General features: G+C 43.4%; 7 protein-coding genes across 9 annotated transcripts; 2 read left to right on the forward strand and 5 right to left on the reverse strand.

Annotated features, from left to right (window-relative positions):
- Positions 1–1,040: 1,040 nt before the first annotated feature.
- On the forward strand, positions 1,041–3,866 carry LOC108558513 (THO complex subunit 5 homolog). Its single transcript, XM_017915438.1, has 11 exons — positions 1,041–1,233; positions 1,293–1,427; positions 1,487–1,701; positions 1,757–1,841; positions 1,894–2,215; positions 2,274–2,377; positions 2,433–2,658; positions 2,711–2,916; positions 2,982–3,401; positions 3,452–3,636; positions 3,716–3,866. Exons 1-11 carry the CDS (start codon positions 1,156–1,158, stop codon positions 3,780–3,782), a joined length of 2,043 nt encoding a protein of 680 aa, XP_017770927.1. The 5' UTR covers positions 1,041–1,155; the 3' UTR covers positions 3,783–3,866.
- A 343-nt stretch (positions 3,867–4,209) lies between these two features.
- LOC108558492 lies at positions 4,210–8,334 on the reverse strand. Its single transcript, XM_017915408.1, has 4 exons — positions 7,961–8,334; positions 6,589–7,905; positions 5,665–5,730; positions 4,210–5,605 (listed from the first exon to the last, which is right to left on the reverse strand). The coding sequence occupies exons 1-4, from the start codon at positions 8,013–8,015 to the stop codon at positions 4,275–4,277; spliced, it is 2,769 nt and encodes a 922-aa protein (XP_017770897.1). The 5' UTR covers positions 8,016–8,334; the 3' UTR covers positions 4,210–4,274.
- An 82-nt stretch (positions 8,335–8,416) lies between these two features.
- On the reverse strand, positions 8,417–10,120 carry LOC108558514 (facilitated trehalose transporter Tret1-like). Its single transcript, XM_017915439.1, has 2 exons — positions 9,833–10,120; positions 8,417–9,784 (listed from the first exon to the last, which is right to left on the reverse strand). The coding sequence occupies exons 1-2, from the start codon at positions 9,894–9,896 to the stop codon at positions 8,490–8,492; spliced, it is 1,359 nt and encodes a 452-aa protein (XP_017770928.1). The 5' UTR covers positions 9,897–10,120; the 3' UTR covers positions 8,417–8,489.
- Positions 10,121–11,192: 1,072 nt separating this feature from the next.
- LOC108558517 (protein singed) lies at positions 11,193–21,757 on the reverse strand. 3 transcript variants are annotated; one of them, XM_017915445.1, is made up of 5 exons: positions 21,381–21,757; positions 16,394–16,893; positions 15,921–16,335; positions 11,764–12,219; positions 11,193–11,696 (listed from the first exon to the last, which is right to left on the reverse strand). In XM_017915445.1, exons 2-5 carry the CDS (start codon positions 16,874–16,876, stop codon positions 11,494–11,496), a joined length of 1,557 nt encoding a protein of 518 aa, XP_017770934.1. In that variant the 5' UTR covers positions 16,877–16,893; positions 21,381–21,757; the 3' UTR covers positions 11,193–11,493. The 3 variants fall into 3 exon arrangements, with proteins under 3 accessions (XP_017770934.1, XP_017770933.1, XP_017770932.1); XM_017915444.1 differs by having other exon boundaries at positions 16,394–16,896; positions 21,381–21,756; XM_017915443.1 differs by having other exon boundaries at positions 16,394–16,899; positions 21,381–21,756.
- On the forward strand, positions 19,754–20,346 carry LOC108558493. Its single transcript, XM_017915409.1, has 3 exons — positions 19,754–19,822; positions 19,883–19,935; positions 20,000–20,346. The coding sequence occupies exons 1-3, from the start codon at positions 19,806–19,808 to the stop codon at positions 20,344–20,346; spliced, it is 417 nt and encodes a 138-aa protein (XP_017770898.1). The 5' UTR covers positions 19,754–19,805.
- A 1,118-nt stretch (positions 21,758–22,875) lies between the features above and the next one.
- LOC108558495 lies at positions 22,876–23,777 on the reverse strand. Its single transcript, XM_017915410.1, has 3 exons — positions 23,471–23,777; positions 23,102–23,416; positions 22,876–23,045 (listed from the first exon to the last, which is right to left on the reverse strand). Exons 1-3 carry the CDS (start codon positions 23,775–23,777, stop codon positions 22,885–22,887), a joined length of 783 nt encoding a protein of 260 aa, XP_017770899.1. The 3' UTR covers positions 22,876–22,884.
- Positions 23,778–25,746: 1,969 nt separating this feature from the next.
- On the reverse strand, positions 25,747–26,611 carry LOC108558520. Its single transcript, XM_017915450.1, has 3 exons — positions 26,392–26,611; positions 25,992–26,310; positions 25,747–25,912 (listed from the first exon to the last, which is right to left on the reverse strand). The coding sequence occupies exons 1-3, from the start codon at positions 26,583–26,585 to the stop codon at positions 25,772–25,774; spliced, it is 654 nt and encodes a 217-aa protein (XP_017770939.1). The 5' UTR covers positions 26,586–26,611; the 3' UTR covers positions 25,747–25,771.
- Between the last annotated feature and the right edge of the window lie 8 nt (positions 26,612–26,619).

A 26,619-nucleotide genomic window follows, 5' to 3' on the forward strand; every position in this document is an offset into this window, starting at 1 on the left:
TAGGAAACAATAACTGGAATCGATATATTACTGTGGTTTCATACGTTTGGCTGTAATTAAATAAAAATTTGTTTTGTCAATTTGGATTTGTATTTATTTTAGCAATTAAAAACAACGAATAATATTATTTATATATTAAGCTTTCGTTAATGCTCCAACGATGGGTCCAAACTTCGAACCGTCAACAGAATTTGGCTCTGCTTTCAATGCTGATTTCGGTATTCCAACGAGCGGTTTAATTGGAACCACTTGTCCTTTCGGTTTCTGCGTTGGATTCACATTCCCGTGGAACGATGGTCTCCAGCGGTTCTCGTGCTTTCCCTTTGCAATTGAGATGTCCACGACAACGGTGGGTTTCGGTGATGGTTCCTCCTGACCGCTAACGTCACGTTCTGCATAATAAAATTAAATTAATTAAAAATCAATCGTTTTGTGTGTTTATTTACTTACTATGGTGATAGCCTCCATGATGTTTGTTACCATGGTAATTTCCGCCATGATAGTTACCGCCATGTTGGTTACCGCCATGATAATTTCCACCATGATGGTTATTGCAGCCGTGACAATTGCCTTTGCCCTTGTTTTTCTTCGCTTCGCTGACGACGACGACGAGAACGACGATGATCAGCACCAGCAGGAAATAGGGAATCCTCATTCTGAAAGACTTTCGAGTACTCGGAACGAATTACTCGCGTCAATCCTTTATATATGGGCGCAATTAACTTGCAATTAACGCAAGGAAAATTCCCGTTAAAAGTGAAATCTGTGTAATTATCATTTTATTAATGACATTTTTAAAGCATTCTTATAAGTAATAATTATTATTTTTGGTAATTTGATTTTGTATATACATCTTGAACGCACAATATAAATAGATAATAGAATTAATGATTTTATACATGTTTTCGTCTGTTTTTCTTTGTCTTCAGCCTGATTAATTGAAGATTAATTTAGATAAGTTTGAATGAAAACCCCCTATATTCTACGCCTATGATTGTTTGAAGATAACTGTTGCCAACTTTAGTGTCACTTGCGAAAAAAACAAAATATAAACTTTTGTTTTAGTGGTTATGTTTTGTTTACTGCTGTGCTCTTCGTCGACGGCGTAAGTATTTCAAGAGTTTTCGAGATTTCTGTGCGAAAGACCGCACGAAAATGGTGAAAGATGGGGCGCAGAGCAAGAAGAAACCCAACAAGAATAGCGATTTCGATGCGAGCGGCGATATTTATAAGGTTAGGATTCACGCGACGCAAACGTATTGCAATTGTTTCTATATTGTTGTTGTTTACAGAAAGCTGTGAGTTTTGAAGAAAAGGAGGCCACCCAAAGGTCTGCGGAGAAAGATGCTGGACTATACTTGCAAACATGTTCGGACATCAGGCAACTGCTTGCCGATATTTACAAAGAGAAGTGTGAGGAGAAGGAGGTGAGTTGATGAATTTAAGCAACGAATAATAATTGATAATATCATAATTTTGTTTTAAGAATAAGAGTTTGATTATGCTCAAAAGGAAGGAAGCCTGCTTGAAAATCGTTCTGTTGAAAAAATTGAATCGATTGGAGAAGGTCAGAATGTCGATGGCAAGGGAACAGTTGAATCAAGAAAAGCAAAAATTGGATAGCATTAATCTGCAGTTCCAGAACCTGCTGTACGAGCTGGCCCATTTGTGCTCGGAATTTGAAAAATGCAGGCAATATAAGTATGTACCCTTTTTAATTGTATAAATATTTTATTAAACATTCTTTTGTAATTAGATCGAAGGATGAGGATATTCAGTTGATTTCCACTGAGGAATTCTTGAAGGTTGCTCCCGAAGAAGTTGTCGGCAAATTTACAGAGGTCAGTTTCCATACACTTTATTGTTGAAGTTGTTGAATTAACTATGTTTTAGGTGCAAACTGCTGATAATAACTTGAGGCATGAGCTGCATCTGGCGATGCTGGAGCACGAGCTGCAGCAGAGGATCAAACTATCCAAACTGTGCGATACGCTGGATAACGAGAAGAGGCTGTTGGGTAAAGATATCGTGAATCGTAAAGAGAAATTGGACGCTTTGGGGCCGACGTTATCGAACATAATCGAGGCGACTAAACCGCTGCAGGAGCTGCTGGGGTTGCCTCTGGAGAAGACCAGGAACGAGCATAAGATGGCCAGTTTATTGCCTGATGAGCTCTATTTGCTTTACTACAACGGCGAGGGTTACAAAGTTATCGGTGAGTTGTCTTTTTAACGTAATTAAAAGATTTTTATTTATTTTATTGAATGCTTCAGATTCGAGGATAGCAATTGAAATCGTTGGGGATCAGGAGGAGGCGCAGCAGTTCAACGCGAGTCGTTTGAATATCGTTGAAGACTCCGACGCTGATTCGTTGGAGGTGAGGTCATCCAAGTTATAGTTGTTTAACGTTCGTTAATTTTCTGGGTTTTCAGGAACCTGAACCTATGGAGGGTAAGAAAAGGAGGCACAGGAAGGCTTCGCTGATCGATAAGATGGAGGAGAAGAAACGGAAGATCCTCGAACCGCATCCTCTTTCCATCGAGATTACAATGGACGTACCGAACGGTGGGCCGCAGCTGAAGATCAAGTTCTTGTACAGGGTGCAACTTAAGATCATTACGGTCACCTCGAACGTGGAAATACCTTCGAAAATCACCGGTATTTATTACAATTTAAGTAGAAATTGATTATTAATTGGTTGTAATTGCAGGGAATTGCGCGAAAGAAGTGCTGTCCGGTGAGGGTATTCTCAACGAGATCTTCGATGGGGACACCGGGAAGGAAAGTCCCAACTCGAAGAACCAGTACCAATTGGATAAAGTTAACTTGGGAACGTTCGAATCGCTCATCCAGAAGATCGGGTTTGCTTACGGTTGGGCCCACAAGTTGTGCGGATTGGAATTCATGAAGAAACCAGTTAGTGCTCTTTCTTACATAACTTCTAGAGTAATCTGGATGTTTATATTTGGTTTCTTGCGCAGGGTTGTAAACTTACCAACAAGGTGAGTCCCAGTTACGTGGAGTCCGTGCTGAGGTCGCTCAGGAGCAGATTGGACGCGAGGTACGCGCTCGCCGAGCAACTGCAGCAGCTCGAGCAGAACTTCATTCCGATGATACCGAGCGAGGTGGAGCATCCGAAGACGGCGACGTCCGTCCTCACCAAGTTCGCACCGATGAGCTTCGCGCGGTTCTGCACGGAAACCCCGAACTCCGTGAAACTGGTCGAGGAGGAGATGGCGAGCGCCAACGATCTCTTCTACTCGGCGACCGTGATCAGGCACAAGTCCATCCTGAGCGCATCCATCGTCATCAAGAACACCTACCCGATCAGAGCGCCGCTCTTCCTGCTCACCGTCAAATCCAACGGTGATCACAGCGCCACCAATTCGGATGACATCAGGGTAAGAGGAACAGTTCGATTGAAATTATTTTTTTAACTTTCGATGTTAAGGATATGGAGAGGGCTTTGAATTTGGGCTGGCAGACGGACGAGAAGAGCGCCGGTTGGCTGCTCGCCGTCCAATTGCGATACTTGTGCTCATTCTTCGACGTTTACCTGGAGAGCGTCGAGTCTTCCTCTATCACAGCGTCAGGAGCTACACCCACGCAGAGCACAGTCTTCTTCAGGAGCGTCTGGTGAGTGTTCATTCATTTTTAATAGCGCGAACGACAACGAGAAAATGGAGATTTCAATGGAAATTGCGTTTTGTTTTAGCGCCCGGAATCGCAGACGCCCATTCAAATACCGTAAAGTGGGGAACGGCGTTTTCACCCAATACTAGATGTTCAAAAAAAATCAATTAAAACAGGTGTTTTACATTCATAAGATTATTAGGGAAATTAAGAAAATATATGATTTACTTAAATTTCATTAACCATTATTGATGGCTTATACTCTTCCTTCCTTCCTTCCATCCCGAAACCAATTGAATTTGTCTATTTTATAATAACTAAATCGTTTTAGTGTATTGTGTGGAAAGACAAAGGGAATTATTAATAATACAATGTGTGATCATCAATATTTCGATTCGGTTTTTGTTTTTATTGCCGAAGATTAGGTGAATTTAGTGAATTGCAAGGTTTAAGTTTTTTTTTTTGAAGGATTCGATAAGAGCTGGTTTATTGCTACGTCCGTTTAGATAAGCCATAAACATACATAAATACAATTTGTTCTGCTGATTAATAAATATAATTTATTAGGTCTATTTTTATATATATATATTAATATAATATGATTATATAAATTATGATTTGATTATCATTTAAATGTTTGTTCACTTGTTGAGCATGATTTGTATGTCGTAGAGTGTTTTGCCCTTGGTTTCAGGTACAACGAAGTATGTGAAGATGGCACCGATGAGGCCGCTCGAAGCGAACACCCAGAAGCTGGGCCCCATACCGATTTCCGCCTCCATGTACGGAAATATTAGGGTGATGATGAACGAGAGGACGGAGCAGAATGTGATGACTATGATCGAGGCGATGCCTTTGAGATGCTCGGGGAACAATTCGCTTATTTGTATAACGGGGACGCAACCGATGCCCGTGTTGTAGCTGAGATCGAAGCAGATGAGACCGACGAGCGGGAGCCAAGTGATGGCCTCGACGTCGTAGCCCAACGTCTTCAGGTAGAAGAAGATGCCGATCGCGGTGAGAGAGATGCACGTGCCTATAGAGGATTCCATCAGCAGGAAGCGACGACCGTATCTGTCCACCGCGAGCACGGCGATTACGTATGCGGCCACTCTCACCGCCCCTAAGATGATCGAACATACTTCCGGTTCCAGGTTGCTTCCGGCTTCCGCGAAAATCTGATGCATATACAATTGGATGGCGAAGATGCCCGAGAACTGCTGGATACCGCCACCGACTAACGTGATCAGCAGACTCCGTCTGGACGCCTTCGACTTGAAGATGTCCATGAAGCGTCCCCTATCTCTATCGCTCTGCTCTATCGTACGCTTAATCACCTCGATCTCCAGATCGATCGATTTCTGGTCTCCGGTGCGCAGCTGCCTCAGAGATTTAACAGCTTCGTCCTCTTTCCCTCTGGAGATCCAGTAGTAAGGAGTTTCCGGGATGAAGAAGAACATCACCGCGAAGAGGATCACGGGGAACACGAGGCCGGTGAGGGAGAAAGTTTCGATGGAGGTGTACGCGCCGACGCTGTATCCGTACAGATTGCCCAAGGTGGAGAAGAGTCCGATGAAAGCGCCGAGGATGCCTCTGTTGTGCGGCTCAGAGATCTCCGCCGTGTACAGCGGAATTATCGTTAGAACAGTTCCGCCGGAGATGCCGCCGAAGAATCTGCCCACGTAGAGCACCTCGACGGTGGTGCCGAAGGCCGTCATCAGGAAACTGATCAACGTCGGCACCGTGAACAGAATGATGGTCACCTTCCTGCCGAACTTGACGGCGACGAAGCCGGCCATCAGCGGTCCCAGCATCGCTCCAACGAAATACAGGGATGCGATCAGCGATTCCTCCTGGAAACCGATCGGCTTCTCCAATGGATTGTTCTCCGGTTCTTTGCTGCCGTTGAGGCGCGGAATGCTCGTCGCCGACCAAGTGAACGACACGATCGCCGAGAACGTCATCAGATTGGCTGCGACAAGTTGAAAAAGTGTAAACAATAATAAGAAAACGATGAAATCAAATGTTTACCGATGCATGTCGAGAAGTACAGGAACAACGTTTGCCTCTTCGGGGCCATCGCGACGACGCACAAATAAAAATGAACAAAATCCAACGATTTTTTTCATTTTTATACTCGCGCTTTACGACACACGACCAGATAAGAAACGAAACAATCATCGCTTACCCAAAAACAATACTTCTTCAGCGCACAAGTATTGAAGTCACCTCCAATAACAAATCATTAGAATGTTGAAAGAAGTGTAAAGCTGAACAGAAGTGAAGACGATGGTTGATAAATGTATTTGTAATTGCAAGAATTCCAAACAAAACAAACCTTCAACCTGAGTTTGGACATTTATAACCCCTGCAGTAAAGGATGAGAGAGATAAAGGTAATAAACACATCGTGTTTAAGATCGTCTTCAATATTTCATGTTTTTTTTTTTTCATTTGAAATTGAAACATTGAAGAACATTTAGTGTTAATTAGATTTATTTTAATTAATTCATAATTTGATTTGATTCGGACTTTGCCCAATGATCTATTTATTACGGATCATTGAGCTAGACGATTTTTTTCCCCTCGTATTTCGTTATTTGTTGTTTTCGCGAATTTCCTTATCGCCGCGACCATAAAACGTTTGTTAAGTCATTTATATAATATTTCCTTTTTTTTTTCGCTATTGATGTTTGATAATAAATCCTACGGATGAATGAAAGATGCGATGAGTCGTAGTATGTACGTATCGGCTTAATCGGGTGTAGGATTAACGATTTTTGTTTTCACGTCTCTAGGTAACCGTGATTTGTATATTATGCATATTAGAAACAATCAATTATGTTGCTAGGTAATAGATAATCTATTTACTAATGTTGCTTAGTAACGAAAAAGTTTATTTTATATAGAAACTATCTTTATGAAAGATAGGCATTAAGTTTTATTTTAAGGTTTTAGGCTCCGATCATTTTCTGAATTTCGCTGAAAGTTTTGCCCTTGGTTTCAGGTACCACGAAGTAGACGAAGAAAAGGCCGCAGAAGCAGAATGCTGCGATGATGTAGAACGTGAAGGCTTTGCCGATGACGTCCATCAGATAGGGAAAGAGGGCGGTCGTGACGAACGTGAGGAAGAAGCAGATGGAAATGGTGAGGGTGGAGGCCGTCGCCTTCGCGTTCTGTGGGAAGATCTCGCCGAGGACGGTGAAGGCGACCGGTCCGAGGCCCACGCCGTACGAAATCATGTACGCGATGAGGCTGACTATAGGCAGCCAACCCAGCTGCGAGACATCCTGACCATCGTCCTTCAGATGGAAGAAGGCACCGAGCGCGATCAAGGAAACCGTCGTTCCAATGCACGAGACGATGAGGAGCAGACGACGACCCAATTTATCGACGACCGCCGACGTAAGGAGAGCGCCGGAAATCTGCACGGCCGCGATGATCATCGAGCTGTGCTGTCCGGGCATCGCGCTTCCCGTCGCCTCGAAGATGGTCTGCATGTAAAAGAGAAGCACGTTGATGCCGGAGAACTGCTGGAAGAACACCAGACCGAGAGTTATCGATAAACCTTTAACTAAAACTTTGGACTTGAGCAATTCGCGGATGCTCGTGCTCGAATTAGATTCTCTCAGAGTATCCGACATCTCGATCAGTTCCTTCTCCACGTCCTCCTTCCGCTTTCCCCTCAGTTTGGCCAAAGCCTCTCTGGCCTCGACGTCCATATTCTTGGTCAGCAGAAAGTAGGGACTTTCGGGGATGAAGAAGCCGAAAAGAATGAAGAACAGAATCGGAGCTACCAAATAGACGAAACTGCTGTTCTGTAAATTCAAGAACGGTCCCACCGCGTACGTTATGAGCACTCCCAGCGGAACGTTGACGGCTTGGAAGCAGCTGTAGGCGCCGCGGTTCGAAACCTCGGAGATTTCCGCCACGTAATTCGGGATGACCGCGTAGTACGTTCCCGCAGAGAATCCGGCCAAGAAACGGGCAACGAAGAACCACCAGATGTCCCGGGCGAAAGCTACGATCAGGTACGAAACCAAAATCGGTACTGTGAATGCGAGGAGCGTCCATTTCCTTCCGATGGCATCGGCGGCGATCCCCGAAAGTGGCGGACTGAAGATTCCACCGATCGCAATCAGCGAACCGAGAAACAGTTCTTCGGTGGAGGTGATCGGATCGCCGAGCTCGGCATCCTCGAAGCCGTTCAGCTTCGGCACCGACGGCGACGTCCATCCGAATCCCGTTCCCATGGTGAACGAAGCGAAATTAACTGGCAAGAAAAAACAACGTCAGTTGCTAAGCGATGCAAACAGTTATTCACTTACCAGCCACCACCGACACGAAGAGAAACATCCCGTTACCACCTTTCTTATCGTCCATCGTGAATCGTTGAAGTTGCAACGGAATGACTGACGTGATGAGCGCTTTTTGTCGTTTTTTTTATCCCATTTGTTTATTTATACATTATTTTGTTGTTTGTAGAATCTGTCCCCCCGAAACATTCGACGTGCAAACAACTGATCTTAATCGCGCGGCTTAACGCTCTCTCGACGTAATTTATTTAAATCGAGCAAACACACACGCTTTACGACCAGCGATGAGCATTATTTAATGCACGAGCAAAGATTTGCGCAATTTTTATTTTCAACATTAACGTTACATCACGAGCGCGTCTAACGCAAAGTTAAACCTAACTCCCAATCAACGATCTACTAAGTAACTAACTTGATGAGTTACAAATTTGACTATAATCGTCAGATTTGCAAGTCAAACAGATTAAAGATGCAACAAAAAAATTTAATCTAACTAACAGTAAGTGGGATTGTTGCGAAAGATTGTATTATATAAATAGGTTCACAGGTTGAGCATTTTCTGGATTTCTTGTAAACTCTTGCCTTTCGTTTCAGGCACGAAAAAGTACGTGAAGAATAAACTGACGAGGCAGAATGCGGCGAAGAGCCACATGGAGATGCCGAAACCGACGAGCTGCAGGAGATAGGGAAAGAAGAGGGTCGTGATGAAGGTGAAGCACGAAGAGATGCTGACGGTTAAAGTGGACGCGGCGGATTTAACGTTTTGCGGGAAGATTTCTCCGAGGATGGTGAACGGCATCGGACCGAAACCGACAGTGTAAGAGAATATGAAGAACATCAGCGAGAGGATGGGCATCAGACTGAGCGATTCCACTGAATAATTGTTGGATTTCAGGTAGAAGAATAGGCCGAGCGTTATCAGAGATATGAGCGTTCCGATGCCGGAGACGTAGAGCAGGAATTTCCTACCGAGACGATCGACGAGGAACGGCGTTATGGTGGAACTGGTGAATTGCACGACGGCGACGACGATGGAAGATATTTCCGGTTCAAGTTCGCTTCCGGTCTCGAGGAATACAGTTTGCAGGTAGAAGAGGATGGCGTTGACGCCGGAGAACTGCTGGAAAGTCACCAAACCGATGGTTATTAACAAGCACTTGATTAAACTCCGTTTGTGGAAGAGATCGGTCATTCGGGATTGCGACGTCGCCTTGATTCCCCTCTGGATGTCTTCGGATTCCTGCAGCACGTCGCTGAGGCCGCGCAGCTTCCGCAACGACTCTTCCGCTTCCAGTTTTCGATCCACCGTCATCAGATAGTAGGGACTCTCCGGGACGTATTTGAGCATCAAGCAGATCAGCAGGGTTGGGGCTATGAGGCAGATGAAGCTGGATACGAGCAAGGACAGGTACGGTCCCATGCAGTAGATCAGCAAGTTGCCCAAGGTGATGTTCAGCACCAGGAAGCAGCTCATCCGTCCGCGGTTGTGCTTCTCGGAGATCTCGGCCACGTAATTGGGGATGATCACGAAGTACCAGCCGATCGAGAAGCCGGATAGGAATCGCGCAAGAAAGAAACACCACAGTTGCGTCCCGAACGCGATCAGCAGGAAGCTCGAGTAGATGGGAACTGTTGCGAGGATGACCGCTTTCTTTCTTCCTATCACGTCGGAGATGAAGGCAAGGAACGGGCTGAAAATCGAGCCGACGGCGAGTAGAGAGGCGATCAGCGATTCCTCTGTCGTGTCCGGAGGATGCAGCAGCTCCTCGTGAAGACGGGGGATCGATGGCGAGGACCAAGCGAACGCCGTTCCGCAGGTGAACGACGCCAGGTTTACTTCAAAACACGCATTACTTTACATCATCACGGTGAGTTGTTACTTACTGGTCGCCACGCAGAAGTAGAGGAAACGCGGTGTGTTCTCGTCCTCTTTCCGTTCTGGATGCATTTCGTTTTTGGAATGGGCGACATTTCCAATTGCATACAGGTTTAATAACTTAACTCGCCCGAAAACAAAAATAAATAGACAGACAGACAGAAAGAATCGGAATTAAGCAAATAGAGCGGAAAATAGAACGAGAACAGTTTTATCTAAGATCAAATATTTGGCTGCTGCTTTCAAACAATTAGTTGATATCATAAATAATGCAGGTGATCCCATCTATATATATATATCAGCAGGTCATTGGGATTAATGAATGAATCTGTAGGTCGAAAGTAATATCAATTTGTTTTATTTACTCGCTAAATATCGTACATAAAAAGAAAGAACACGTTACATATTTTCTGATTCCTTTCTGATTCCCATAGTCTCCTCTATATATGTTTTATTATCAAGAAAACGACCTTCTTCTTTTTCATAAGATAAGTTTTCATTACCTTTCTGCATTCATTATTATTCGGTGTATGTATAAAATTACAAAAGTTTTCGGTTACATTACTTACACTTACAAATAATATATAGTTAGTTAGTAGCGTGTATTGATTGATTGATGCTGCGTACATATGTAAAATTCAAAAAGAAAAGAGGAACAAGTGAAAAGAAAGTAACGATAAATGTATGTATGTATGTATATATGCATATGTATAGATTGAATAATAGTATATAGAAACTTACGCACTACGAGATATGTAAACAAATAGAATTTAAACAAAAAAAAAATCGAAAGGATGAGAGAATTGATCCTTCCTTTCCATATAAATGCAACAGTTCTGGATACACAAACTAAATGAAATATACCTATGGTAGTAATAGTAGTAGTATTAATTACTAATCATAATAGAATAACAAAAATACACGAGGGTCGACTTGATACCTTCTACAATCGCTTCATATTATAATATTATATAGTATGTACAAAATGAAAAAATTGCTTCGTGTACTTTTGTTGATTCCATCATAAGAGCGTAACTCTCTTCTCTTCTTACAAGAAAAAAAAAACAAGATTTCTCGTATAGAACGCACATTTTCTTTATTATGTATATATATTTATATTATGCGTGTACGTTTCATTGTTGAATAATAATGTTGGCAGTTTTTGGCTCGCGAAGATCCCGCATCCCCCCCATCGTAGGGGGGGATGCATCTTCAATTGTTCATTCGATTAAGAAAAAACAAAAAAATGAAATTAATGATCAAATCAAGTTTGCGAAATTATTCTGTTGCTAAGTAACCGCCTCTTTTCGATCACAAAATCTATACCACATTAGTAATAATAGTAATAGTAATGATCATCATCACAAGATAATTCTAATACGCTTTTCTTTACTTTTCACCTTTCTTTTTTTGCTCTACACCACATATTAAGTAAGTACTTAAAATAAATAAACAATAGCGATAGGGGAAGATGAGCGAAGCGCGAAATAAGTATGTTCGTTCGTACGTTCGTTACACACACACAAACACCCACTTCTTCTTCTTCATTTGCGGAAATATTAAATAATAATAATAAATAAATATATAGTGGATAGCTCGGCTCTTCGACGAAATTTGTTTCCTCTTCTTTTGTTTGTTGTTAATGATCTGATTTTGTTTTTCTTCGTTTCTAGTATTCCCATTGGGTAGCGTTCTCGATGGCGGTGTCGCCCAAACGGAAGACGCCGTTTTTGCTGGCCGTCAGGTAGTTTCCTTGGAGGCTCTTGATGCACAACCTCGTCGGCTCCCTCAGCTCCAGGTAGAAACCCTCCTGGACGTCGGAATCGGCGGTGACGCCCTCGCTGTCGACGTGCCAGTACTTTCCGCTTTGACCTGCAACAAAAAAGCAAAGATCGAATTAGGCAACCCAATTGACGAGAATATATCATCATCGTCGTACCTTTGAAGTGCACCACTCCTTTGTCTCCTCTCTCCACCTGGATGCACTCGTAGCTGGCCTTGTTGCACTCGAGCTTCGGATTGTTCGCCGCTTTGTAGCCGACGAAACCCTGCTCGCATTTGAGCACCAGGATGGGCCGATTGATGAGGTAGAAGAAGTACTTGCAGTTGTCCTCGATGGTCTCCGCGGTGGCGTACAGATGGCCCGACCTCTTGGTGATCACGTAGCGACCGTTGTTGGCGCGGAACGCCAGCGATCCGTCCTTCTGCCAGTCCAGCTCGAAGAGGGCGTTCGACGATCTCTTATCACCGGACGCCTGGATGCCGCCGCCGGTCTCGAGCGTCCAGTACTTGTCCTGCATGGTGCGGATGTACCATCTCTTCGTCGACCAGTCGAACTCCAGCTGGAACGTCTCGTGGTCGGAGATCTCGTCCTGGTTGGCGGTCACGTCGACTCCTGCAACAAAAAAATAACGCAATATTTAATAAATAAATATAAAGATAGAAAGAAAGAAAGTCAGCAGAGATACGAGTGTGGTAAAATCAATTTGCGCGCCGCATCCCGTTACACGTTGGCCCCGGCCACCTGTGATTTTCAAAAGCAAAACAAAACGGCAACGGGAATTCCTCTCACCGACACATGTTCCTTCCTTAACTTCTCACTTTATCTCTCTTTCTCTCTCTCTCTCTCTCAACATTCCTATGTGGAAATCCGTCCTAAACGAACGATGTTCGCCGCAATTTTTGTAATTTTGTTTCTAACTTACTAAATGTCATAGCTATTCTTCTTCTTTTCTTTCGTCCGGTGAGAACAACGCTTCTTACACATTCTCAACTCGTCGCTCTATTTTCATTACAACTATTTGTTTACATTTTTTATCCATGTTTTAAACAAGCGTGAAAGCTAAACTAAACGGTTTTCCAACTCTTCAACAATCAATTGTTTATTTATTTTCTTTTTAAATAAAAATGGCAGTTGGCACCAAATCGACAACAACGCCAATTGATTATAACAAATGACGCACTATTGCGAGCCCATCGTCGCGGCTCTTTCCCTTTCCGCCACCATCGACCCAACAACCCACGTAAGTCTATCACAATCCATTAACTAATCCCCAATTCAAAGTGCGAATAAACGATATTGGGTTTCCAAGCGCAATTGTTGGGCATAATTGCAAAACAATTCGAATTTGCATCGCATCCCCCAAATCGTTGCACCAAAAGCCAGCCAACAGAACTACGCGAAATTCCCCATAATTCCCTGTCGAAAATAATAGATTGCAGCAACAATCGGTTGGCAGTAATAATTCAAATGCGATTGTATTCGAAACGAATTCAACGCGAAGCTCTTTGTTTTTAATTTAATATTCCTGTTTTATAGATTCCGTTTCCGGCGGATGTCGGATGACGACGACGGAAGACGTGCAGCTCCAAAGAAGCACGATGCAACCGAAATGATCATGATTGTTATTACGGATGGAGGAAGGAAGAGGCAGCCCGAAGGCCATGTTTTTATTGAATTGATTTCCATGACAACAACGACCATTGATTTAACCAGAGGTAACTCGATCTCCGTAATTTATAATTCCATCTTTGCTCTTCTTATATTTCAAATCAGAAACGCCAGCAGATACTTGATGATTATTACTTTTCAAATCAAATGCAGTTCTTTCATGTTTAAAGACATAACAGCGAGGAGCGTTTAACATGCGAGCAAGGATCATTTCTATCTAGCTTGTTGACTAATTCATCGCGATTCATCCAATTATTTTTTTGTGTTGCTGTTGTTATTTCCTTTGCTATCCATTCTTTGGTCTTCCGCGCCGACTTCTTTTCACTCTGCTTATTGCAAACAAGGCTCGTCTGAGTTCTTTACGATCCTCGCTCGCAATAGAATTTTTACTTTCGTTTCGCGAATGCTCTCCTCTCCGGCAGTTATGCGACAGGAGTAGTAGTAGTAGTAGTTGTTGGATATGGCGAGGGGAATTGAGAGGAGAAAGGAGCAGTACGTCTGTTTCCATTCCTTCCCTTTCGGGTTCGCTGCAAGTTCACAACCAGTTTTGTGAGGTGTGCGAGAAGCACCAAAGAACGAGCGAACGCACGGCGTTTCCACAACTCTAGGAAATCTTCTGCGCTTTGTGTGTGGGAGCTCCTCTTTCTTTTCTTTCTTTTCCTTCTTTTTTTTGTTGTTGTTGAATATCTGTCTGTGTGCTCTAGACATTCTAGTCACGTATCGTCTTCTATCAGGCTTCCCTTTCCGTCGCTTTGCTTCGCACTCCCCCCAGACAAGGGACGCCGACGACGAAAATATTAGATATTCTGATTTGAAAAACGCGTGGGCGACGAAAACCAGATGTCCGGACGCCCAGACGGGATTAAAGTTTCTATTTTTTGTTCCCTCTTCTATTCAACCATAGGGAATAAAGCGATTACCAACACAATGGCTGCACGTAATCCCATCGAAACGATTACAACCGTCTTCACGCTTCACTTTTCTGAAATACTTACAAACTATTCGTCTAATGAGACTCGAGGAATCCAAATCTCTTTTTGCGAAGAAATTGATAGTTTATCCGCGTGTAATTCGAATCAGCTTCGGGGTCTTCGAGTGCAATTGCATTTAATTTGAAGAAGAAATTAAATGGCATAGCGAAATGATAAATGTTGATTTTATGTCCAGCAGATGAGAGGACGACAGAGAGATAGAGAGAGTCACGATCCTCGGTAGATGCTGCAGGCGCAACTACTCTTCGCTTGGCTGTGCAAATCGATTCCCTAGGCGAATTGCCCTCATCTCGAACTGACGTTTACAAGGAAATTGCATTCAACGGAGGTAACGAGAGTGGAGAAAAATAATGATGAAAGAGCACCTCATTAAAGTGGATAAAGGAGTAAGTCTATTTCCAAACGCTCATCATCAATCATAATCATCTACTACCGATGAGGAAAAAAGAACCTCCGAAATTATAATTCTTAAGTGGATTTGATCAAAAAGGTTTTCTTTTTTAACATGTTCTAAATGATTATAATTGGTAATTGATCGATGCCTAAGACCCGCTTGACACATAATATCTAAACTTTCTTTTAATTAAAGTCGACTTATGAAAAAAATGTTCACTCATAGTGCACATGAATATACGAGAAACTAAATATGATTAGGCATATTAGGAATAACGGGGCTGACGTGCGGCGCATCGACGAGTGCACGTTTCGAATTTGTATTGGCTTTTTCCATCCGTTTCGTCTCTTCTCTTCTCTTCTCATCAGCGACGCGACGAATGAATAATTTATCGGATTTATTTATTTTGATGGACGTGCATTATTATCGCACAAGATCGTGGAATTAATTAAGGAGGAAAGAATCATTGCCAGGGAAAAAGGAGGCCGCAGCGAGGCGCGGCCCCCGTCCCTCCGTCCGTCCGTTCATTACGAGCGTCAGCTGCGGAGCGACGACGACAAATCGCATCTGCTGCTCCAATGCATCAGCAGCATCATCATAAGCATAATATCATTCGATGACCTCCAAAGGCGCAAATATATGACCCACAAAAATAATATGAAAGGTAGAAACGAAAAGAAATGAACCGAGTGGATATCAAATTAATGTTGTTTGTTTTTCAGCCGATTAATCTGTCGTCGATGGATATTGCATTTCAAATTGGCGATGGAGGAAAGTGCGAAAATAGTTGCAAGAAACGGTACATTCTGATTACTTCCTAGCCTGCTCGCTCGCACTTGGCCTTAACTTAATTAACTTAATTAGCACTCATCAATTAAGTAATTAATGTTTACGAAATCGTACGTGTGTACTAAGTGCGCCGCGTACACACACAGACAGCCACAGTGCCAATTTTTCACCCGCTGCGGCAAATTAATTCAGTACTTAATTGCCCGATGCGGCGGAGGTCGAAAGGATCGGCAACGGCGTCTGCGAAATGAAAGGAAGGAAGAGGCGAGCAAGCAGACGATTCGCATTTTAATTAATCATTCGCGCGAAATCTTAATTACCCTTTTGTTGTTGCCTGGCAAGTTTTTGTTGCTTTTTTTTTCTTTTAAATTTACGAAACAAAGGTGGTAATTCGCCGGTGAGGAATGTTTTAGAAGAAATCAGGAATAACTGACAACGTTAATTTCGTAAATTTGCAGGTGCTGACTTACCTTGCTTGACGGAGACGAAGCGCGAGTTGAGTGAAGCCACGAAACTGGCCTGGGGCAGCGAGTCCTCCAAGGAGAAGAGCTCGTCCTTGGTGACGGTGTTGGAGCGCGACTTGAGCACCGCCTTGGAGCCGATGGGGCTCAAGTAGGTGCCGTTCCTGTCGCGAAGCGCCAGTTGTCCGCTGTGGTACTCGGCGGAGAAGAGGCAGTCCTTGTTGCAGGACTCCACCAGTTTTCCCTGCATCGACAGGTATTTGTTGTTGCAGGTGTGGATGGCGTACTTGCCGGACTCGTCCAAACGGAACTCGAGGGTGAAAAGGGTGTCCTCGCCCCACGGGATGTTGGCGTCCACCTGGATCTCGTCCAGGTTCTCGGACAAGTGAGCGAACCTCTTCCTTCCAACGCTCCTCAAATTAACCTAAACCAACATTGATATATAGATACGTTCAATGATAGTAGTGGATTGATGGATTTACCTGCGGCCTGGCGGCCAAATGGATGTGCCAGAATTCGGCGTCGGTGGGCACCTTCGCGGTGCACGTGAGCTTGTCGGAAGTGGATCCAAGGAAGTAACCGCGCACCACGTTCTTCAGAGCCCAGCGACCGCTGCCGTCTTCGGAAACGGTGATCTGGAACTTGCAGCCCGGCTCCTTCTCCTCGATCTCGCAGGTCACGTTGCCGAAAGAATCGACGGCCAGGTACTTGTCCAGGTGAGAGCGCAAGTAGATCATGCTGTCGCTGCCGTTCGCATTCTCCGGCTCCAAAGTCCAGATCTGCTTCTTCTTCAGCGACGTACCGTTCGCGTTGATCTTGAACCCGAAGGTCTCGGCGGTGAGGTACCTGAATTTCGAGTTGATCAAACCGATGGTCCAGCATCCCTTCTGCTGGTTCTGGGTGATGATGTCTCCGCCGCAGCCGTTCAACTCTCCGCCGTTCGCGTGTCCGTTCATACCGTTCATTCTTATTGTTGCTACTGCTGCTGCAACAAAAAAAAAGAGCATACATTTTAGAAAAGTCCGAATAATGCGGAGCAACTTTCTACGTTCTTTCCGTGACAAAATGAGAAGACGCGTGTGCAATTTACGGCTGCACCATTAACGTTTAAAGTGTGCTACGAGGAGCGTAATCAAAAAGCATGGAAAATGGGAGAAATTCTTTTCTTTCGATGATGACAATGAGCATAGTCTGCAGTCACGTACGCGTCTCTCCACCTTTCCCATTCGGAGGCATTGTAGTCGTCGTCTGCGCGCAACAACTTCTCCAATTTGTTTTCCTTTATTTATTTATTTTTTATTGTATTTCAATTGAAACGACGGAGACAAAGACGCGACGGGTTGAAAATAGGATGAAGAAAACGAGATTCTTTCTTCTCATCAACATCAACAACAACAAGACGACCACCTCCGGCCTTTCTGCATTGTCTGCTATGCGGTAGACCGCAGGAAAATTAAATTTCAAACGACGATTGATTTCCTAACCACCCTTCCTCCTCCGTCCATCGACTGTGCAGAAACCGCAACAGTCGCGCCTTTCGAATCTCTACCCACATTGCGCGAGAGATGAACGGACAATAGACGCGGACTCGGTCGATCGGAAAATTAAATTCAGCATTTTCTGGAGCCACGAATTTTGGGATTGTGCGGGTGTGAATCGGGTTCCGTCTGGCATTCCAAATCAATAACAACGTTGGCTGGCTGTATGGGTGGGTTGTTTCTGGAGGAGGGTTGGTTGCCTGTACGTACGTCTGGCGATGCGAGGGTTGACGAAAGCGAGAGTGTACCTAAACGGAAATCATCCACCCACGCTCATCCCATTCACAAACACCCATTTGACACATCTCACCCTCTTCTATGCCACAATATTCTCCAAACACTTTCCCTCAATACTGACAGACTTGATTTCTGTAAAGTTCTTTCTTTCTTTTTGGTTCGACCTTGAGCCTTATAGCATTCGATCCCATTTGCATTCGGGTTTGCGTCGCCGGAAACATGTGGCGACAATATTTTTCCCCTTCACGATGGAACGTTTTATCCTCTTTTGTTTAGCTCGGTTTCTCTCGCTTTTGCACATATAATTCCAAAACCGCAAATGGTATGGAATTTCAGAAGTTTCGCATTCACTAAACCAACCGATATCTGCTACAAGTACACGACTTTTCATCAATTAAATTGTACTAAGTAAATTCCAAAACAGGGTTTACCATTGAAACCATAATTATGTTACGTTAAATCGAGGATTAACTTTTATTTCAATTTCGATGAAATTTACAATTGCTGGTAATTAAGAACGTTAATTGGAATCGCGAATTTCGCCTTTTCTACGGTCCGTGTGAATTCTTCCGGAAAATCAGGAATTCTCGCTAGATTCTTCATCCGTTTCGCGTCCGTATTTGAGTGGTTTAATTCCAATTATTTTTGGGAACGCGAACTTCCATCCAAATTATTGTTGCCACTCGCATTCTTATTATGGTAAACTTTTGTTCGTCGATTAAGTGGCAACGGGCATATCCGTCTTGCGTTCACATCGCAGAGCAACATTAAATAAGAGATGGGAGCGAGCGAGACAGAGGGAAAGAGATGATGAGTACAGTTATGAGTACAAGAATTTTTATTGCATTTGAATTCGTTTTCGGGTTTAATCTCTTCGTTTACTTTTGTTGTGCGCATATGTAACGTCTTTACCTAACAGTAATTCTCAAACATTAATTGAACGCGAACAATGAGAGAGAGACATGCGTTATTCTTTGATTTGCTAGCCATAAGTAACATTAAATTACTTAAAATTTCATAGTCGATTATAATTCATGTATTTTAATAATAATTCATTGTTTGCAGCAACGGAGATTCTGGAATGTAATAACGAGCGAACAAAAAAAGAAATGGAACTTTTTTTTCCAATTCACACGGTGGAATCAGATGGAGGAAAGGAGGTTGCAATGGAGGAGGCGAAGGATGTTGATGGTGATGGTGAGGAGGGCGCGCGCACAGCCTGTTAGGGCATTGTATTCAAATGCGAAAGAGGCCTAAACTGAATCAATATTCAAACCGTTTCCTGCTGCGTTTTGAATGCGAGTGTGAGCGCGTTCCAAAGGCACGGCGAGAAGCAGAAGCAGCCGCAGCTAGCGGTAACCATGGCATTCGTGCCAATATGGCATAGCAAGGCAGACGAAGGACTACACAAAAGCGAGAAAGAGGAAGAGAGCGAAGAGAGACCAAAGGAGTGGAGGGATCGACGGATCGAGCGAGAAAGGCCAAACCAAACAACGCCCGGCGTGCCATGGTGTGGCATGATGATCGGGCTAGGTCAATAACAAAACGCCTGGCCGAGTCGCCACGCAACGCCGTTTCCACGGCAACGGCTCTCCCCCAGGTATAAAGGGCAACGAAATACGCCTGGGGGGGGGAATGAATTTCGCCGGAACCGATTCATAATTTTCAAAACACTTTTATTTTATAATTATTTAGAAATGTGATCTGGAGCAGAACATTTAAACGATTGGAAAGTAAACGAGCATCGGCGGAAATGAAAACGTGAAAAACGATCGATCGATCGATAATATTTGCCAACGAGGTTTAATTGCCAATCGAATCGATCTTTCCTGAATAAATGGAAATTGCTGAGTGGAAAGTTCATATCGAAACAAAATAAGGAACGATTACTCTAATGCATGTACAAATCGATAAACAGATGTACGAAACATCCGTATAATTTTGTTATTTTGCACGAGTTGCTCTCGAGTTTTCTAATCCGAATGATTAATTTTGAGCAGATGCCGACGCCAATTAGGACATTCAAATCAAATTTGATTGCTCCTCTCCTTATTGGTGAAATGCTGCTGCTGCTGCAAACGTTTCCTAGGTAACGAGGTCCATAACCTCCATCGATTAAATGGAATGGACCAAAGTGTAATTAATAATCCGTGAAGAAGAAATTCCATCTTAATTCAGTGTGAATTTTGATTGCAGTTGCTTGAAAAACGAGAACGAAACGAGAGACCGCCGGTCGTTGGAAACAGAACGTAAGAAATATATATATAAATAAATATTTTAAGGGTTGCAAAGTAATATTTCTTCTATTTCCAGTTTTTAAACTTAGACCCATCATCCACCGAGGCTTCGGGAGGCTCGCTTTAAAAATAAATCAGGACAAGAGAAGAGATGCAAATATAGAAATTGTGGGATCGCATCTCGCTCCGTACTTTTCCATTTCTCTTGGTCTTTCTTCGTTCGTTTCCCCCATCGAGGGGGAGAGCGGAGGAGTGCGCGCGGATAAAGCTGCGACCTTGAGGGTTAGAGCCCGGGGCACCGCGAGGGCGTTGAACGTTGCTGCTTCGCCGCAGCAGAAAAATCGAAGACTCCACGCCACACACGACGACCAAGACCAAGGAGAAGACGACCTCTTCGATAAATTCTCTAATCCTTTGCGATAGGAAGAAAGAAAGAAACAACGATCTATTATTACCGCTGCTATTAATCAAGTGGCGAAGAGATGATAGCAACAACGGGGCGAACAATCGCTCGTTTGTGCTTGTTGGTAAGTGGAGTCGAAAACGACGATAAACGGGGCAACATCAACATCAGCTTGCGATAACGTTTAGCTTGAATTATTCATTCGTAATCCATCAGGGGGAGGCGGACAAACAATAGGCGAACAGAAGGAGCGTTGAGTGATAACAAAAAAAAAACATTTATGTGTATGCATATATTCATACACATGCAAAAGGAAAGAGAGTATCGATTGCATGAAGCGAACATGAACAATTGCGAGAGAATCTCGGAAACATTTAATTACTCAACAAATCCAGACTGCTGAGGCTAATTGCTTAAATCGCGAGCACGCATGTATACGACGGGGACTCGACTCTACTAAAATGCATCCAATTGAATTAATTACTTCGCGGTTTCGTGTCTCACTTATCACGCTTAGTCACTGTGGCCGAACCGAAGTTACCGATGGTTACCAAGGCGCGCGCGATAACTTCGCAGCATAAAAAAATATCCAACCAACAACACAAAATAGCAACGTTAAGAAGTTATAATCTGAATTTCAGTTTTCGATCGAATTCATGAAATTAAATGCAAAGAGGAGGTCTCGTTTTACGGTCGAAGGGGCTTTGGTTCTGTCTGACTCACACGCCCGAAACACGTAGATCAAGCGAAAAAGAGAGAGAGAGAGACAGGAAATGTACGAATGCACTCGACATGCAAGGGTGGAAAAGGGAGACTCACGGATAATAGAAGGGGATGGAATATCGAGCGTGAATCATCAACATCCCTTAGAAAAAAACAAAAGATACTCTTGAAATATCTCAAAATGCGGGCAATTTGAATACGACTAGGCTAATCTTATCGTTTTTACATTATGTTTTTTAACAATTCCAATTCGATTCCACTTCTTTCTCCTACATTCATTCATTCACACCAAAAACTGAAATTTTTTAAAAGAACCCAAATCAACACTCACCGGCAATTCAATTATTAATCAATTTCGTAACGTTCCTTGCCGTCTTCGGTGCTTCCGGTAACTTTTCTTCTTCTGTTATGTTAATTCAGCCTGTTCTTCTTCCAAACAAAGAAAATCGGTAGCGTTTCGTGTATGTTTGTGGAGGGTTGTTATTGTATGTTCTCTTCACTCGCGCACTCTCTCTTTCTCTTCAATCTTCTTTTCAATCCTTTTCTACCAAATATATATGAAGAGTCGAAGAAGAAGCGAAGACCAAACACACCAAACCAGATGCGGATCGCGACTGAAACTGCGCGCTTCCTCGCCAGGACTCGTCCTCTTATACGACGACGCCGTCGCAACAACAACAACAAAAAAAGTGGGGGCGTCCCTCGCCCCGTTCGACCCCACCAATTGGAAAACAACGAAAATTCGAAACACTTCTTCTGTTTCCAATCACCAAAAGAAAAAGGCCTACTTTGATTTGTCTGTTAAATTTGTTTGTTAAATTTAACGTCAAATTCAATTTGTCTGAAAGAAGAATCACGTTCCAATTGCTTTAATAATCACGATTTTCGATGGTTCAAACAAATTAAGAAACTGAAATAGCGTTATAGCGTGCGCAAAATGGGATTAGGAAATGCAATAAAATGCAGTAAATTTATACGCGATTAGTGTTCGGTATTTCATCCATAAAAGCGCACGACGAGAACGTTAATCACGAATTAATAGATACATAAAAGAAATAGCACGTATATCGGTCCATTGTTTATTTGTTTGTTCTGTTTTCGGTTGTTATTCGTCTATGGGAACAACATTCGTTTGTTTCATTGTCAGTTTCCGCGTTCGAATTATCGGCTGCGACTCACCAAACGCGCACCAATTATTGCGCGACTTATCGATTAGCACTCTCGTTTGTTTCGTTTTCAATTGTTCGATTTTGTTTGTTTATTCAATTTTTATTTCTATCGTTTGTTTCGATTGTTTGTACCGTTTCCATGCGACCGATCCGATAAAATACTCGAATCACGGAATATCGCAGCGCGCGCTCGATTAATTTGTTATTCAGAATTGGATTAGATTTGATTTGATCGAAATTTAATAGCAACTTAAATCAAATGCAAATGATATGCAAACGGGGCAATTAGGCTGCAATTTAATCTTGTTTCGAAACATTAATAATGCGTGTGCGTCTCAAAAGATCGCGGCGGAAGATCTCGAGAAGTTGAAGATATTGTTCTGATTCGTGCAAACCAGAGCGTGGCGGACATAGGAAGAAGTTTCCAATCGCGAAACTCGAAATAAAAAGACCCTCGCATTTACATACGTACATACATACATGTATGCCACACATAATGTCCATTCGCACCTCGGGCATTTCTCTTTCTCTACATCTCTTCTCGTTCCAGAACAATGAATGTTCAAGAGATGGTACATGTGTAACGCAAACCGAATGGAAAATTAGCAAGAACATACAACAAACACCAGATGACTCTTTCTTTGTTTCAGACGGACCTAGGCAATTTCACTTACGCTTCGGCGATTTCGGAGGTGGATACTCGGAATTGACGATGGACAGCGGCTCCATCAGCTTCAGTATAGTTTCCAGAGATGTACTCTCGCGCAGCTCCGCGTCTCCGTCCAGAACCTTTTCCGCCTTCCCCGGATGCTTCGATATAATTCCACCTGGAAAATTAACAGGTGAACGTTTCCGAACGAATTCTTCGTTTATTAATACAGACTTTTTCTGCAGGTGCAGCTGTGATCGCAGGCCGGCGGCGAATGGATCTTCCTTCTCACGTTCGGCTCGCATTTTCCCAGATGAATGCCGCGATCGCAGAGGAGATTCAAAGGACACGGAATCGCCGATCTCCTCTCCTTCGTCCCAATTTTCGTCACCGAATTGACGGGACTCGTCTGCGCCTCCGTGTTCCGCACGTTCCTCGACTTCCTGCTGCAATTCAGGCACATCCTGGATCCGTGCTGCTGGATGGCGTGCCTCGTCTCCTTCGGTAACCTCAGTTCATCAATATTTCTGCTATCGCATTTCCATTCGCCTGCACGTAAATATTCGACAATTCAAAAGTTGATAATCTACATATAATGATTACCCTCGTCGTATCTATTTTCCAGGGGCTTGAATCCGAACACCCTCGTGCGGATGCTCTCCAGCAGAGATCTTCCCAGAGTCGAGTAATTCGATCCGCGAAAGTTATAATCGGCGTTGAAGAGGTGCTCGGAGCCGCGCGGCCTCCTCTTCCGGTCCGAGATTTCCGTTTTCCGGCCAGCCTGAATACGCTCGTGCTCGCTCAGTTGCCGCAGCAGCTCATCCGGAAACCGATTGGATTTCATCTTGACGTGGAAAATTTTCTCCTCCATCTCGCGCAGGTAATTTCTACTCATCCTAGATCCGTCCATCTCTGAAACATACATGCATACTCCTATCGAACGCATTCATAAAATACAAGGAATTCATTCGTAATTAACGCAACGATCATCGAAAATGCATATGCGGTATTAGAAAATGCACTTAGCCGGTTGTTTAGGTTAGTTACGTTTGTTGTTCGCTCGTCTCGGAGCGTTTCTTAATTGGTCATGGTCGATGTTTGCGCCAATGAACTTTCCAGCGCTAATAAATATCATCGCGCCGCGCTGCGTCGGATCCTTCTTTCATTTCGAATCCTTTTGTTTCACGGCCAGACGCCACGCATTTTTCCGAGCCGCGGCTTTCAGAACGCGAACTAGCTCGAGTCGTAAACCTGGATGTAATCGGTTTTAATTGCTGTTTGGACATGGTAAAAGTTGCAAAAGAAATTCCCCTGTTGCAGTTAGAAAGAGGAACATTCTTGTAAAAGTTTTTTTCTAACAAACAAATAATAACGCTTTTTTTTTCTTTTGTTGCTTGTTTTGCAGCAGTTGAACATGAACATGGAAATATCGATTGCGCGAATCAATAGAACACACGTAAGTTTTCCGAATCCGTTCCAATTTAGAAGATATTCCCAGCACGCCGAAATGCAAATGAATTGAGCGTTTCGTGCAGTCATCAATGCGCGTCAATTACTCGCTTTTTCGAGCTTCCTCTCGCATACGTGCAGTAAAATTAAACCAAAAAAAAAACAAGAGGGGGCCGTGCCGCACGATAAACAAATAAATGTAACATCGTCGGCGAGCAATTAACGAACTCCAATTAAGAGAATTACGGACGCAATAGAGGATAATCCATTTCCCCGTATAAATATTTTATTTCTTTTGGAAACTTAGTAGAACGGAAAGACGAACACGGTGGACCGACCGAAAAGCGGTAGCAATAAAAAACAGCAATTAAGCAATTTAAGGTTTCGAAACGTCACACAAAAAAACAAACAAAAAGTTGAAGAAACAACGGTTCTCTAATTGTAATCGGACGCAGGAGCGATCCCAGCGGGACGACCGACCATCGTTTAATTAACGTAAATTCAACTGAAAAAAAAATGTAATACGTTGAGTCTTATTAAAATATGTAATGCGTGTGTACACGCGAACGTTAATTAATTAGTAATTTCATAACTCGCCGATTCAATTATTATATATAGTTATGCTCGTTTTTCTCGCGATTACGAATCCGTTTCCTTCCTCTCTCTCACTCTCTTCTTGCATCTGCGATTTTATTAATTATTGCGCTCGCTCTTAATTGGGCATTATTTTTTTTGTGTTTCGTTCTACTCGGCTGCTACACCGCACACCACACGTACCCGCGTCCTCCCTATCGCCGCGGAAATCCCTCATGCTGCCGGAAATGGCCTCGCTTCCGGTCGTTCTCGCATTCCGGATATCAAGCGAAGAAACCGATTTGGCACAAGCGACAAAACAAACAAAATTGATACAAATGACAAAATTAATTTAATGACTTTAAGTTGCCTACACCGCAGATGAATTACGCAATGCGCCATCTAGAAATAGAATTTTACAAAACTATATATTAATTATATTGCACATATTTTGTCGGTTGAAGCGTTTATTTATTTATGTATGTATTTATGCTGTTTTGGAACGGGAGAGACGCATGTACATTAATTGTATTTCATGTGCGCGCTCGCTAATGGTTCACACTCTGATTGTTCAATACTAATTAATACAAAACAACAAAAAAAAAACATACTCAACGGTAATAACAATAATCAACAAGAGGAAGGAACAAGAGCGTTAGCGCTAAACTTAATTAGTGGCAATTACGAGATTTTTTCACATTTTGCGTTTAACGTATGCAATCATGCTTACATTATGGTTTTACAATTTATATATACTTGTTCATTTGTATTTCAGGTAAAAGGAAAAGTTTAAAGTAAAAGAAAGGTAATATATAGAATTGGTATTAAAATACTATATTTAGATTTAAGCTTATAAATACAATGATTAATTTGTTGTACGAATCAATACTGATAGGAATTTCCGTCTCTATCTTGTCGCGAATAGCCGGCGTTGGTCTGCGGCGAATGGTGCGAGGAGTTCATGAGTTTCACGTTGCAGGGATGCCGCTTCTCGGAGATGCCGCCCACGTACAGCACGTGATGCTGGAAATGAACGAGGCAAGTGGATTTTATTATTATTACTACTATGTTTCGTTTTCTTTCGTTATAAACGAAATCTCACTTTGTTGTAGTTGTGCTCGAGTTTGTTGTCCTTGACCTTGCGGAAGTTGTCGAGCGCGACGACAGGTCCGAAGGCGGAGCCAGTGAAATCGGTGAAGAACGGCGACCGACGCGACTTCGTCTCCATCGCCTCCAGATGCGCTATACCGATGGCATCTTTGGCCGCCTTCAGCTCCAGAGTGTTGCGCATCTTGGCCCTCCGATCGGTGCCCATCGTGCTGCCCTGCAGGACAACATCGATCTTCTCGCCGAAGAGGTCGACGCCTTGATCGTATTTGGCGCCGAGCACCAGGTCCAGAGCGTCCAACGGGATGATACCGCTGCAACCGATGATTCGATTTGTTCGCCGCGTTCAGCATCGATCAAACAGAAAGAACGAAGAAACAGAACAACAGACTTACGGGATCGGTTTGAAATGTGCGTAACGTCGGACGCTGCTCAGAGTCTGATGATAGTGGAGGCGGTCGGACGGCGACATGTCTCTGTGCCAGTCTTCAGTCGGCGGCAGATCCGGTGGGATTTTCAATGGGCGGATCAGAACCCCCTCCAGTTGGAGGTCGGGCGCCGCCCCCAAATTGCGGATGCTCGCGCCCATCACTGTAAATTTCTCGAGGAAGAAAAAAAAACAA

Source organism: Nicrophorus vespilloides, unplaced genomic scaffold (genome assembly GCF_001412225.1).
Source record: "Nicrophorus vespilloides isolate i.1.1-1 unplaced genomic scaffold, Nicve_v1.0, whole genome shotgun sequence".
NCBI classification, from domain to species: Eukaryota; Metazoa; Arthropoda; class Insecta; order Coleoptera; family Silphidae; genus Nicrophorus; species Nicrophorus vespilloides.